At 49.1% G+C, this 14,496-nt stretch overlaps 1 protein-coding gene across 5 annotated transcripts; it reads left to right on the forward strand.

The window, feature by feature from the left end:
* Positions 1-75: 75 nt before the first annotated feature.
* On the forward strand, positions 76-13,278 carry Lrrc8e (leucine rich repeat containing 8 family, member E). Of its 5 annotated transcripts, XM_006508908.3 has the most exons (4): positions 2,706-2,813; positions 7,470-7,612; positions 9,723-9,922; positions 10,729-13,278. In XM_006508908.3, exons 3-4 carry the CDS (start codon positions 9,904-9,906, stop codon positions 11,970-11,972), a joined length of 1,263 nt encoding a protein of 420 aa, XP_006508971.1. In that variant the 5' UTR covers positions 2,706-2,813; positions 7,470-7,612; positions 9,723-9,903; the 3' UTR covers positions 11,973-13,278. The 5 variants fall into 5 exon arrangements, with proteins under 5 accessions (XP_011240388.1, NP_082451.2, XP_006508971.1 ...); XM_011242086.3 differs by lacking the exon at positions 2,706-2,813 and adding an exon at positions 76-219 and having other exon boundaries at positions 9,723-13,278; NM_028175.2 differs by having other exon boundaries at positions 2,635-2,813; positions 9,723-13,278.
* The last annotated feature ends 1,218 nt before the right edge of the window (positions 13,279-14,496 follow it).

Genomic DNA, 14,496 nt, shown 5'->3' on the forward strand with positions numbered 1-14,496 from the left:
GGGCCTCTGCAAGAACAGTGTGTGCTTTTTAACTTCTGAGCCATTTTTTCAGCCTCCTTTGCCTTATCATTTTAGGTAGAGTCTGCCACTGAACCTGGAGCACATCCATTTAGGTAGGGTGGGCGACTGGCCAGCGAGCCCTAAGGATTCATCTCTTTCTGTGTCCGTGGCCTGCACAGGGTCCAAGCCCAGGCTTTCGTGCCTGAGGCGCTTTGTCAGGTGAGCTGCCTTTGCAGTGTTGTTTGATATTTTTTGAGAATCTTAGTACATTGCCCAGGCTAGCCTCAAATGTATGCACCTTAGCCTCTTTCATATTAGGACTTCAAGCTATGCAACCATTCCCGTCTTGTTTGTATGCTTAATGTCTATCTATAAATCAAAGGGAAGAGCAGGGGACATAGGTAAGTTGAAGAGTGCTTGTCTGCCACAAACCCTGGATTTAATCCTCACATCAAATATGCTGGGTGGGGACACATACACATACATACATATATACATACATACATACATACATACATGCACACACATACACACTTACAGCCCTGGAGAGTTGAAGCCAAAGGGATCACGAATTCATGCTCATTCTTGGCTACACAGAGAGAGTTTGAGACCAGCTTATGCTTTAGCCTGAATTCCATCCCCACTACTAGCCACATGGAGAGTTTCAGGCCATCCAGGGCTATGTAGTGATACCCTGTCTCAAAAAAGAGAAGAGTCAAGAATAGTAGCATGTTCTTGCAATCCCAGGACCAAGGAAGCTGAGGCAAATGAATGCCAGCAGATGTTCCATAGATAGAAAGATTCTGTCTCAGAAACAAAACACACAGAGCACACACAGACACACACAGAGACACACACACATACACACACACAAACACGTTTGAAGCCATCCTAGGCTTTATATGGTGACACCCTGTTTTAAACAAAGATGAATAAAACAGGTTACTAGAGGGCATAGCTCTGTGGTAGTAAACTTTCCTAGTTTAAGAAAGACTTTAGGTTTGCTATCTAGTGCCAGAAGAAATGAAGGAGAGGAGGAGGGGAAAAGACTGCTAAACACAGAAAGGTTTGTTCTTCAGCTACCTGAAGAGTCACTCCAGGCTTAGAGAATTCCGACTCACTTCCAGTCTCTGGAGGATGAAAAAAAAAAAAAAAAAAAAAGGGTCTCACTATGTTGACCTGGTTGACCTGGAACTCTCTATTTGTGTAACAGATCCCCAGACTCTAGCACAACTGACTCCATGATGGAAGTACCATTCAAGCCATAAAATTCATCATGTAGACAGCCCCACCAGCTAAAATAAAAACAAAATCTAATCTATCAAAGTTCATAGTTCTGGGAAAGTCTCTAAGTGTGCTAACTTTGCTTTTTAGCTTCTGTAGTCTTCTCCAGTGGGTGCCCAACAGCAATGTAGACCTGTGTCTTCTTCCAAGTGCTAGATTTTTCTCTAAAAAAAAAGAGAGATTTCTTTCATTTTTAATTACGTATGTGTAAAAGAGAACAGGAGCACACAGAAGCCAGAAGGCGGCATCAAATCCTCTACGATTGTGGGTAATTGTGAATCACCAGATATGGGTGTTAGGACCTGAACTCAGGTCCTCTGTAAGAGCAATGTATACTCTTAACTCTCCAGCTTCCAAATTCTTTTCTGTGTGCATGCTCCTGCAGAGGGGTGGGGGTGGGGCATGCTCACTTTCCTCATTAATCTAAATAGGTTTCCCATTAAGAAAGTATTTTCACACTAAGAATAGAATAGATGAAGGCTCAAATTTGCCTGCCTTCAGATGGAAATAGGCAGTATTCTTGGTTTGGTGGTCTATGATGGGGAGTTGATAGTTTCTTGTGAGGCCTGGGGAGTGGTGGTGGTAGTGGTGGGATAGGATGAGTTTTTGTTTTGTCGGTTTGGTTTTTAATGAACCTTTCAGAAGCTGAAGATTTAGGCTTGCCTAGCATACACACAGCCCTAGATTCCATCCCCACCACTAAATAAACTACACATGGTGGCCCTAGCCTGTAATCCCTCAGCCTGCAAACCCTCTTGTAATCCTCTCAGGTGGTAGGGACTCTGATGCTGGAGGCAGGGGGATCAGAAATTCAAGGTCATCCTTGTCTACCTGGAGAATTTGAAACTAGTTTGAAGAGAAGGGGTGGGGAAGTAAGAAGTAGTTCCAGGCTCCCCTACCCCCTCGCCTGCATGCCCAACTCTACTACCTGGAACAGTCCAGGTTGAGGAAAAGAGTTAGTTCCTACTCCAGCCCTCCAAAATTCAGGATGGGCCACAAGCTTCAGCAGAGACAGTCAAGACCTTGGGTTAGCTTCCTGTGGCTGGGCACAGCTCCTGATGGCAGGCCAGCTCTGGAAGAGGGATAGTCCTCTGCTCTTGGTCTTCCCCTGCCGGCCGGAAGCCTGTGGTGCCTGTGCCTCCACTGAGCTTTAGTGCCAGCTGGGGATGCTTAGGGGTTGAAGGAAATTCTCCCCAGAACCACTTCGCTGACACCTGTCCAGGTGGAGCATCTACAGGATACCAGTTTGCCCCCACAGCCAGGAGGTAGAGGGACTGCAGACTTCTACAGACCCTTGTCTCAGGAATATCTCTCCTTGTTAGCGATCGCGTGGCGTGGAGTGGGGTCGACCTGATAGCGTCTGTAGTGAGGCGGGGCCGAACAATCCCGGGGGCGGGGCGGGGCGGCTCCTGGCCCAGCCCGCCCTGACTCACCCTCTCTGGCCCGCCCGGGAACTCTGCGGGAGTCCGGGTCGATCTACTCCCAGGCATCTAGAAGTTGGGCCCCGGAGTTCCATCCCTGAGCAGTGAGTAAGTAGCGGGGGCTTGGGAGGCTTTCGTCCCACCGTGTAGATCAACCTGGACCCAGGGAATGGCCCGGAGGAGTGGAGGGAGTCGCTCAGGTGTGGGTGGTTCCGTGGCCTTGGCCGGAGCAATCCCACACACATTGAAAGCCCGGGCTGGGAGAGGGGTGCGGTAATCCCCAGCTTGGCCCCAGGGAGCTGGTGTCCTGGGATCCAGGCAGTTCGGGATCAAGCGAAGGAAGAGAGATCAACAGGCAGGAGTCGACTTTGACAGTCTTTGGCAGCCTGTCCCAGCGTGGGGTGGTGGAGGTAGCTGAGAAAGACAGAGCTCATCTTCATGAGCGCCCTAAAAGCTGCAGAACCCCACCCTCACAAGCCTGCTCCCTTACATTTCAAGGTTCTTATATTTGAAGACTACAAAAAACCCTTCCAAATCCCAGCAGAATAAGCTTGGGAAGGGGCTAGCCTAGGAGTCTATAGGCCCCCAAGACTTTCCTCTAGGGGTGTCTTTCCCTTACCTCTTTATCCCCCTTGTGAGAAGTGTAGGGATTAGTTTTTCAAGAGCTTAATTTTTTTCTTTACTAGTTAGTTAGTTAGTTAGTGTGTGTGTGCATACATGCCACGGCACTCTCATCGAGGTCAGAGACAACTTGTAGTAATTGGTTCTCTCCTTCCACCTATGGGTCCCTGAGATTGCACTGAGGTCTTCTAGCTTGGCAACAGGTGCCTTTGTCCAATGAGCCACCTCCGCAGCCCTGTGTTTTGGGGTGTTGCTGTTGTTGTTGTTGGTTTGTTGGAGACAAGGTCATATAATGCTGGCCTGTTTCTAACAAGCTTGCTTGCTACACAGCTTAGGGTGAGCTCAATGTGTTGGTCGTCTTGCCTCTATCCTAAGGAGTATGATAGAGATGTGCACCCACCATTCCAGGTTTTATGAGATGCTGGGAATTGAACCCAGGGCCTGAATAAGCACTCTATCAACTAGGCCACATTCCTAGTTCTGACTTTGTATTCTAAAAGTTGAAAACTCTTCTGTCTCTTCTCGGCCCTTAGCATATGAGCTACAGCTGGGGAGACAGGCTGAGGTTGGGAACATCCCCTGCCTCCATTGCATCAGCAGGAGCAGTGCTAAGGCTTAGCTGTGGGAAGGAGCTTGCAAGATAGGAAGGGGGTGTTGGTAGATCTAGGCTACCCTGCCCACTTCTATGTGGGTGCTGGGAATATCACTCGGATCCTCGTGCTTGTGCATCAGATATTTCACTTACTGAACCATTTCCCCAAAGCGCACTCCTTACATACATAGAGGCTGCATCTCAATGAGGGGTGCTTTCAGTGGGTGGAAACAGAGTTGGTGCCATCAAACAGGAGGTAGACTTTGGCTGGGCAGGCTCAAGTGATACTTGTAGCAGTGAAATCCTCAGCGAGTTATGTTCATCCTCCAAGATGAAAGGACAAAGACCCTCACACTTATACTTCCCAAACTGGGATAAAACTCAGCATTAGGCTAGACATGGTGGCACACCTCTGTAATCCCAGTACATTTTCGGTTCATCTTGTTCTACATAGCCAGCACCAGCCTAGACAAGGCTACATAGTAAGACCTTGTTTCAAAAAACTTGAGGGATACAAGAGGGCTGGAGGGTGGACCAGTGGGTAAAGTGCTTGCTGCAAAGGCAGGCGCACCTGAGTTTGCATCTCATGCCCACATTAAAGGAACTCTAGCCAACCTGAGCATGGCAAGCATGGCTGTGGCAGGCCTTGCCGTTCTCCCCCGACCCCCATTTCCATCTGCTTTGCTAAAAACTGTTAGATTACATTTCTGAAGCTAGCCCCTAAGGTTTATTTCCTTATTTGGCTACTTCCCTCTCCTGAGACTGACTGCCAAAATACAGGTAACAAAGTATTGAAGTCCAGGAATCAGAAGCCCCCTTAGCTCACCTAATTAACATATCCAATCAAAACTGAACTCCTGATCCTAACACAGATTTCTCCTTTACCTTTATAAACGTCCACTTTCCTATGGGCCAACTCTGTCTCCTACTATCCAGAGAAAGTCTTTTGTTCTCCAGGGTAAATTATCCCTTTCCCCTCTGCCTGTTCCTTTCGCCTTCTACCTCGGCCTCCATCTTCTGTCTCTTCATCTCTTATTCCATGCCCTCTGCCCCTCTGGAGCAAATAAATCTCCTTTGTGCTGATTTGGTCTTGGGGTGTCTTGAGCCAACTCCAAGGTTCTTTCTCTACACACATAAAAGCAGGGCACTGTGACACACTTTGGTAACCTTAGTGGATTCCAGAATGACCAGCCAGTCCAGTGAAAATGCTCACCCTCAGATTTCAAGGAGAGGCCTTGTCTCAAAGAAAAAAAAGAAAAAAAGAAAAGATGGAGGATGGGAGAGGTAGCTTAGCAAGCATGAGCTCCTGAGTTTGATAACAAAGATAACTGATGTCATGAATGGTAGAAGACATCTGGCATCAACCACTGGACACATAAGCACACACAAACACACATACACACACACACACACTTTAAAAAAAACCTTAAGCCGGGCGTGGTGGCGCACGCCTTTAATCCCAGCACTCGGGAGGCAGAGGCAGGCGGATTTCTGAGTTCGAGGCCAGCCTGGTCTACAAAGTGAGCTCCAGGACAGCCAAGGCTGTACAGAGAAACCCTGTCTCGAAAAACCAAAAAAAAAAAAAAAAATAAAAAAAAAATTAAAAAAAAAAATAAAAAAAACCTTAAAAATAAAAAAACAAAAATCAGCATGAAGAACAACAAGAGAAATTCTTTCATATAAAATCCATTGTGATTTTTCTCTACACTTCCCCCAGTTCTGTGACCTTTCCACTATCTCTGTCCAGACACAGGGAAGGGGGCCAGCCTTCCATCTGCCTGCTGGAATTTAATGGCAGGTTCTGCAAGATCTTGTTTGAGTCACGGGGCCAGACAATGATAATCCCCTGTGCTTCCCTCTGATTGTGTGTCTACATCGTGTCTTGTTCCTGGGAGCTGAGCAGAGGGCTCCTGTCTCCTGGCCTGTGACTTGTGAGGGTAGCCTGGCAGAGTTGGGAACTGTGACACTGTGACGTGGGTCGTGGAAGGTGGAGACAGGGAACTGGTCCTTGATTTTACATGTGTAGCATCCCTTGAGTCATCTCTCTCCCCTCGTTATTTCTGTCAGATTATGAAGATTGGGATTTTTTCCCCTCCAGTTCTGGAGACACTCTTGCAAACACTTAGTACTAAGCTACAGCCCCTCTTTAAGGAGGGCAACAAAATTTCTTTTTGAAATGTGGTTTCATGTAACCCAGGCTGGCTTTGAGTCTCCTATGTAGCTGAGGATAACTTTGAACTCTGATCCTCCTACCTGAAATCCCCAAGTGCTAAGATTTGCAGGCATGTGTCAGTATGCCTAGTTATGTGGTGCTAGAGACTGGATTCAGAGAATTGTACATGCCAGAAAAGTGCCCTACCAATTGAGCTACTCCACAGCCTGAGACTTTTAAGAGAGTGTTTGGTGAGCATATGTAAAGGACCTTGTTCTCTGGTCGTCTCCTTACATGTACCTGGTTCAGGATGAACTTGGGACCTCAGTGTCATATTTTCTATATAGGAAGACGTAATGCCTGCTCCCTTTTCTACAGAACCCCCTACTCTTCCATATCCACACCTTGGTGTGTGTGTGCGCGCACAAAGCTTGGATGCTGACAGGGGTGGGCTGTCCAAGAGACCTTCACTCTTTGCTTCCTTCTCTGCCCTAAGCAAGTAGCTGACTTCCTGGGAGTCCTGTCTTAGCTCACATTCTACACCCCCGTGTGACTTGGGTCTGGCCTTTGTGATAATGATACCTTAGTAGAAAAGGAAACCAGAGATAGACAGAGTGGGCTGGCAGCCCTGTGCCAGGCTCCAGTCATAGGTGTCACCCTGAGAGTTTTCCAGTTTAGTGATTCTCATGCTTCCACACATGCCAAAACTCTTCCCCGGGGGTGGGGGTGGGGGGCAGATTTCTTATTTCCACTTCAGATTCTAGGCTCTAGTCCCTATCTGAACAGTCAGGTGTCTTGGCACATGCCTCCAGGGCTCAGTAGCCTTCAGCCTGGCCACTCCCTAACCCCTGAGGCCCTTAACTAGAGCACAGCCACGCTCCAGCTTGCTTCTCCCTAGCCGGCTTTTCCGGTTAGAGAATGGAGGTGGTGCCCAGAGCACCCCTGTAGGGGGGCACACCCCGGAAGTCTTGAGCCTGGGGATACCCTGGTGGCAAGGTGGAGGTGAGAACCCAGCTAGAATAAAGGAGTACCAGAACGAATGTCACAGGCTTCCTCCTTCAGAGGTGGGCAGCCAAAGGAGGAGACTGGAGGACAGCTGCCCTGTAGTTTTTTTACTCTCACAGAGTTCTGAAGAGGGCAGGCAGTGAAAGATAAACCTGTGCTTTGGAGGAGGGGAAACGCTGTGAGACTGGGAAAGAGGTGAGTTCCGAAGGAAGCAACAAGACCCCGGCTAAGAGGGGAAGGGAACATACAACGATGCATAGATTCTAGAAAGTTCTGGCCAGGCTGAGAGTGCGTAGGCTTCTGAGCTATGTCTGGCCTCTCGGGGTTTCCACCAGGCACACCCTTGCTCTCACTGTTTGGTGTCTCAACCCCTCTTGTCTTCTGACTCCCATAGGCAGGATGATCCCAGTGGCGGAGTTCAAGCAGTTCACAGAGCAGCAGCCTGCATTCAAGGTGCTCAAACCCTGGTGGGATGTTCTGGCTGAGTACCTCACCGTGGCTATGCTCATGATCGGGGTATTCGGGTGCACCCTCCAGGTGAGGAACAAAACAAACCCGGGCAGGGCCACACACATTGGCAGTTCCTATGACTAGAGTTTTAGGACACACCTTCTTGACAATGAGTGGGATGTGGCAAGGCAGGGCCATGTTATGGCAATAAACTCTGTAGGTGAAAGAGCAGACAGGGGAGGGGGTACACGGGATCTGGCTCTCATTGTGGCCATATTCCTGACCATGCTAATGACTGGGGCCTTGAGCTGCTCTTTCCAGGTTAGGGGTGAGGCTGGGGATGTGAAGGTGTGACACATCTTGGCAACTCTCCTCATGAGTGTCTTTTTAAAAACACACATTTTGGCCGGGCGTGGTGGCACACGCCTTTAATCCCAGCACTTGGGAGGCAGAGGCAGGTGGATTTCTGAGTTCGAGGCCAGCCTGATCTACAGAGTGAGTTCCAGGACAGCCAGAGCTACACAGAGAAACCCTGTCTCGAAAAATCAAAAAAAAAAAAAAAAAAAAACCCACACAAACTTTTTCTTTTATGTGTATGAGTGTTGACCTGCATGTATGTATGTGTACATGCAAGGTACATGTATGCTTGGCACCTGTGGAGGTCAGAAAGAAAGGTTAGCTTTCCTGGAACTATAGATGCTTGTAAACCACCATGTGGGTGCTCAGAACCAAACCTGGGTCCTCTGCAAAAGCAACAAGTATTCTTAACCAATCTCTAGCCCCTTCAGTCATGAAGGAACTGGGCCTCACCATGGCTGCGTTCCAGGTGAAGGGCAGGACCATAAAGGGACGTGGTCTTAACATGACAATGCTCATGCCTGGGGTAGGGGGGTCTTCAACTGTGCTATGCATATGGGTAAGACCCCTCCATGATGATGAGACAGGGAAATGTGTTCAGCTGGGCTCTCTAGGTAAAAGAGCAGATCTCTAAAGGAGTAGGCCTTTTGCTTGAAGTCCTGAAGCCTCCCAAGTCTCCTAAGAAGAGGGAGAAAGAGCCTGGGCATGGTGGTGAGTGCTCTGTAGACAGAGGCCTGAGGATCACAAATCTGAAGCCTAGGCATCTTAGCAAGACTCAAAGTTAAAATTAAGGCCAGGTGTGGCAGTGCACACCTGCGTTCCCAGGATATAGAGAAAATGAATCAGGATCCTGGGTTCCAGGTCAATTGGCCTATACAGTGAGACCATCTCTAAAATAAAATAAATAACATAGGAAAGAAGAAAAAGTATCAGTATTAGAGTACTTGTCCAGCTTACATGAGGTCCCAGGTTCAATAAAAATCATCAATAAAATAAGAGAAACAGACAAGAGGAAGGCAGTGCCAAAGCCTCCACACAGACCAAGTCTAGTCCCCTACCTTCTCTCCTCCATCCCCACAAGCAGTGGTCAAAGTCTAAAATAATATTAGAGTGTTTCCATACACATTTACTTTTTCCTTTTTTGTGGCTTCCAGTGTTAAACAGGATTCTACTGCAGGGCCAAACTGCTAGCCCCTCACGGGGGGATTCTAGGTAGGGGCTCTACCACTGAGCAACACCCTAGCCCCTCTGGGGGATTCTAGGCAGGGGCTCTACCTCTGAGCTAAATCCTGTCCATTCCCTCCCTTTCACTAGTGTCTATTGAAGTTGTCTAGGCTGAACTTATACCTACTTTGTAGCCCAGGCAGAGGCTGATTCTCCTGCCTCAGGCTCCTAAGTAACTAGGACTATAGGCTAGCATCACCAGGCTAAACTTTTTTTCTTATAGAATTTTGTTATAGATATAACTTAATTTTTTTAATTTGTTTATTTGGTGGTTTTTGTTGTTGTTATTGTTGTTGTTTCTTGAGACAGGGTTTCTCTGTGTAGCCCTGGCTGTCCTAGAACTCACTCTGTAGACCAAGCTGGACTTGAACTCAGAAACCCACCTGGCCCTGCCTCCCAAGTACTGGGATTAACGGCGTGCGCCACGTGCACCACCACACATGCTCAGCTCCCCTAGAACTTCTTTTCAGATTAAGATTGATGCTATAGTTTAACAGCTCTTCCACACTCAAACAGCTTACAACTGTCTAGGATCAGGGTCTCCCACCTCATCCTGCTTCTCTCCCGTACAGTTCCCTAGTCCCCTCACTGTCTTTCACTCTCTCCCTATCCCCAGGTGACACAGGACAAGATCATCTGCTTGCCTAGCCACGAATCTCGTGAGAACATATCGGGGGCTCCATGCCAGCAGCTTTTGCCTCAAGGAATCTCTGAGCAGATGGGGGGTCTCCGAGAGCTCAGTGGCCTCAAAAACAACCTAGACCTCCAGCAGTATAGCTTTATCAACCAGCTCTGCTATGAGACTGCCCTCCACTGGTATGCCAAATACTTCCCCTACTTGGTGGTTATCCATACTCTCATCTTTATGGTCTGTACCAGCTTTTGGTTCAAATTCCCTGGTACCAGCTCCAAAATAGAACACTTCATCTCCATCCTGGGCAAGTGCTTTGATTCTCCATGGACCACTCGGGCCTTGTCCGAGGTGTCTGGAGAAAATCACAAGGGCCCAGCTTCTGGACGGGCCATGGTGACCACGGTAACCACCACAGGGGCAGGGTCGGGGAAGGTGGGTGAAGGTGAGAAGGAGAAAGTGCTCATTGAGCCCGAAAAGGTGGTGTCTGAGCCTCCAGTTGTTACTCTGCTGGATAAGAAGGAGGGCGAGCAAGCGAAGGCCCTATTCGAGAAGGTCAAAAAGTTCCGAGTGCACGTGGAAGAGGGTGACATCCTCTATTCCATGTACATCCGGCAGACAGTGCTCAAAGTGTGTAAGTTTTTTGCCATCCTGGTTTACAACCTGATCTATGTGGAGAAGATCAGCTTTCTGGTGGCCTGTAGGGTGGAGACATCAGAGATCACGGGGTATGCCAGTTTCTGCTGCAACCACACCAAGGCCCACCTCTTTTCTAAGCTGGCCTTCTGCTATATTTCCTTTGTGTGTGTCTATGGCATCACCTGCCTGTATACACTCTACTGGCTCTTCCATAGGCCCCTAAAAGAGTACTCCTTCCGTTCTGTGCGTGAGGAGACAGGGATGAACGATATCCCGGATGTTAAGAATGACTTTGCCTTCATGCTCCACCTCATTGACCAGTACGACTCCCTCTATTCCAAACGCTTTGCAGTCTTCCTCTCTGAAGTCAGTGAGAGCCGCCTTAAGCAACTCAACCTCAACCATGAGTGGACACCTGAGAAGCTGAGGCAGAAGCTGCAGCGTAACATGCGTGGCCGGCTGGAGCTGAGCCTCTGCATGCTCCCTGGACTACCTGACACCGTCTTTGAGCTCAGCGAGGTGGAGGCACTCAGGCTGGAGGCCATCTGTGACATCTCCTTTCCCCCTGGGCTCTCCCAGCTTGTGAACCTTCAGGAGCTCAGCTTGCTTCACTCACCAGCCAGGCTGCCCTTTTCATCACAGATCTTCCTGCGAGATCGCCTGAAGGTGATCTGTGTTAAATTCGAGGAGCTCCGAGAGGTACCCCTCTGGGTGTTTGGGCTTCGAGGCTTAGAAGAACTGCACCTGGAAGGACTCTTTCCCCCAGAAATGGCTCGGGGTGCCACCCTGGAGAGCCTCCGGGAGCTTAAACAGCTCAAGGTACTGTCTCTACGTAGCAATGCAGGGAAGGTGCCAGCCAGTGTGACTGATGTGGCCGGGCACCTTCAGCGACTCAGCCTGCACAATGATGGGGCTCGTTTGCTTGCCCTAAACAGCCTCAAGAAGCTGGCAGTGTTACGGGAGCTGGAGCTGGTGGCCTGTGGGCTGGAACGTATCCCCCATGCAATCTTCAGCCTGGGGGCTCTGCAGGAACTTGACCTTAAGGACAACCACCTTCGGTCTATCGAGGAGATCCTCAGCTTCCAGCACTGTCGGAAGCTGGTCACTCTCAGGCTGTGGCACAACCAGATTGCCTATGTGCCCGAGCATGTGAGAAAGCTCCGGAGCCTGGAGCAGCTCTACCTCAGTCACAACAAGCTGGAGACTCTGCCCACCCAGCTGGGCCAGTGCTTTGGCCTCCGCCTGCTGGATTTATCCCACAACGGGCTTCGTTCCCTGCCACCTGAGTTGGGCCTTCTCCAGAGCCTCCAGCATCTAGCCCTCTCCTACAACGCACTCGAGAGTCTGCCCGATGAATTGTTCTTCTGCCACAAGCTGCGGACGTTACTCTTGGGCTACAACCACCTAACTCAGCTCTCACCTGACGTGGCTGCCCTCCAGGCCCTCAGCCGTCTGGAGCTCAAGGGTAACAGGTTGGAGACACTGCCAGAAGAACTTGGTGACTGCAAGGGGCTGAAGAAGTCGGGGCTGCTGGTGGAGGACACCCTTTATGAGGGACTGCCTGCAGAAGTTCGGGAAAAGATGGAGGAGGAATGAAGCCTGGTGGGGGAAGGGGCAGGCTGACACAGAGGCCTTTACATGTTTCTGCCCAACATTGTATTCCAAGGGAGAGAGGTCCAGCAGGAGTGGAAGGAAGGCAGGACATGTCGGTTTTGTGCAGCTCAGACAAGATCCTGGGACTGGTTTTTCTGGAGGAGAAACAGGAGGCGGTAGATTTGAGGTGTAACCCCTTAGGGAAGGATTAACCAGTCTTAGGTTCTTCAACCAAAACCACACCTGTGTCTTTGGCTGGCTGGCTTGCCCTTCCTCTGAACATTCTGGCTTAATTAGTTTCCTATATGGGAGTGGGATTTCCAACCTTTCCCAACAAGGATCAGCATATACTTAGGGTTCTCTCCTAAGGAGAGGATACAGGGTCCAGTTCCAAAGTTCCATATCCCAACTTTCATGCAAGTCCTGATTTTATAAGCCCTTTGTGACAGGGATGGGTACTTAGAACAATGGCTCTCACATTTAGCTATGTAATAAAATCAGCTGAGAGGCCCGGAAGAAAACAAAACCCTTACATGCTTCCCACCCCACCCCTGAAATTATACTGACTCAGAATTTGGATGGGTAGCTGAGCATGGTGGCACACGCCTTTAATTCCAGCACTCAGGAGGCAGAGGCAGGTGGATTTCTGAGTTCGAGGCCAGCCTGGTCTACAAAGTGAGTTCCAGGACAGCCAGGGCTACACAGAGAAACCCTGTCAAAAAAAAAAAAAAAAAAAATTGGGTGGGGCCAGGAATCTGCTACTAAGTAAGAATGCCAGGTAATTCTGATTCAGGTGGTCCTGAGACCACATAATGGAAATATTGACATAAAGACTGGGCTGGCACTGAAGCTCAGTTGTGAGAGTGCTTGCTTGACATGCAGGCAGCCCTGGGTCCCGTCCTCAGCATTTCATAATCTAGGAGTGGTGGAACCTATGTAATGTAGAGATGCCTGTATAGTACTCTGGAGGTGGAGGGAGGAGGCGTGAAAGGTTGGAGGTAGCCTGGGAGACGGAGCATAGCTCATCTCAAAACAACTAAGAATGGAATACTGACATGTCAGCTATGGAGCCCCTTTTCTCGAGCCGTAGGGAGTCCCATCAAGTTAAGCAGTGTTTTCTCAGGACAATGCTCATGGAACATAAAGAAGAAACTGTAAGCCGAGTCTCCTGTCACACATTCCCACCTGAGTCCAGTGCTGGTGAAGGCTACCTTTTTTCCCAGTTCATTCAGGGATTTTCTTTTGAATGTTTCCTGTGCAGGGGAGCATATACCACTGGGTGCTTAATAAACGAGAACGGTAATTTCCACCTCCTTGTACAGTATGATTGTCTAAGCTGCCTATAACTGGGGCCAAATGATGACACCTGTCTATCAAATCAGGCTGTCTGTCCTGGGAGGAAGGATATCCAAGTTACTTCAACGAGGTGAAGTAGAATCAAGAGAAATTGGGTAGTTTTCTGCCTAGGTTTTTTTTTTTTTTTTTTCCTAAAGAATCTACCTCACCCCACCCTCTAAAACAGTTGGATGGTGGTGATGCCTATCTTCAGTCCCAACACTCCAGAAGGCAGAGGCAGGTGGATTTCTTGAGTTCCAGGCCAGCCGGGTCTACAGAGTTACAGGGCAGCTAGAACTACACAGTGAAACCTTGTTGCGAAAACAAAACAAAACAAAACAAAACCAATCCAATTTTCCTCTCCTCTTTTATCCTTTTAACTCTAAGCTTCTCTCTGCTCCACCCATAGGTCATTACCAAAGGAGTTCTAAGAAGCCTTTAAAGGCCAAGGCCCATCCCAAAGTGTTCACTGTTGCTTCCGGAGTTGTGCGCAGCCTGACCTCCTGGGTTTGGTCTCTTGCTGAATGTCCCTGCACATTCAACGACCCGAATTTACACACAAACTTTATCCTAGCACTCTTGGAAGAACTTAATGCAGGGTGGGGATGGGGCTAGCAGGGCAGAGGCATCTAACCCCAGGGACTGTCTTCAGATAACATTGGTTTCAAGTCCGGATTCTCCGGGCGAAAGGATAGGAATGGGGCAGAAAGTCTGGCCTTAACCTTGATTCTGACACCGAGCTCAGGAATCACCAACTCTGGATTCCCTCTCCACTTGTCAGGGCTACTCTCACTGTGCTGGGACTGGCTGAAATGGAAAGGGATTACCATGGGCACCTAATTACGGTGAGGAGGCGGCTCCATGCTAACAGCGAGAGTTCAGGCCGCAATTAAGCATAACAGGTCCTCATGAAAGACCGTCCTAGACGAGGAAGGTTGTTCCGTGAGGGCGCGGGCACCAGAGCGCCCTAGAGATGCACACGAAGTGAAGAATAATCTGGGAACAGCCGTAAGCGTGTGCAGTAAAGGCGCGAGCTTGGCCGGTCTCCCGCTTCTGCACGCAGGCGTGCGGTTGACCGGACTTCGCTTTCTCTCTTTTTTTCTTTTTTTTTTTTAAGTGATTTCCAACAGCGCTTAATCGCCTGAAACTTCACGCATGCGCACTGCGGAAGGCAGCGATAGGCCATGACAAT

This window comes from Mus musculus, chromosome 8, assembly GCF_000001635.26.
Source record: "Mus musculus strain C57BL/6J chromosome 8, GRCm38.p6 C57BL/6J".
Lineage (NCBI taxonomy): Eukaryota > Metazoa > Chordata > Mammalia > Rodentia > Muridae > Mus > Mus musculus.

What these genes read in the sequence shown, in the direction of transcription:
- Lrrc8e (XM_011242086.3), top strand. Translation starts at nt 7,475, where the DNA reads ATGATCCCAGTGGCGGAGTTCAAGCAGTTCACAGAGCAGCAGCCTGCA. An exon ending in TATTCGGGTGCACCCTCCAG is followed by an intron (nt 7,613 to 9,722) that starts GTGAGGAACAAA and finishes CCCTATCCCCAG; the next exon opens with GTGACACAGGACAAGATCAT.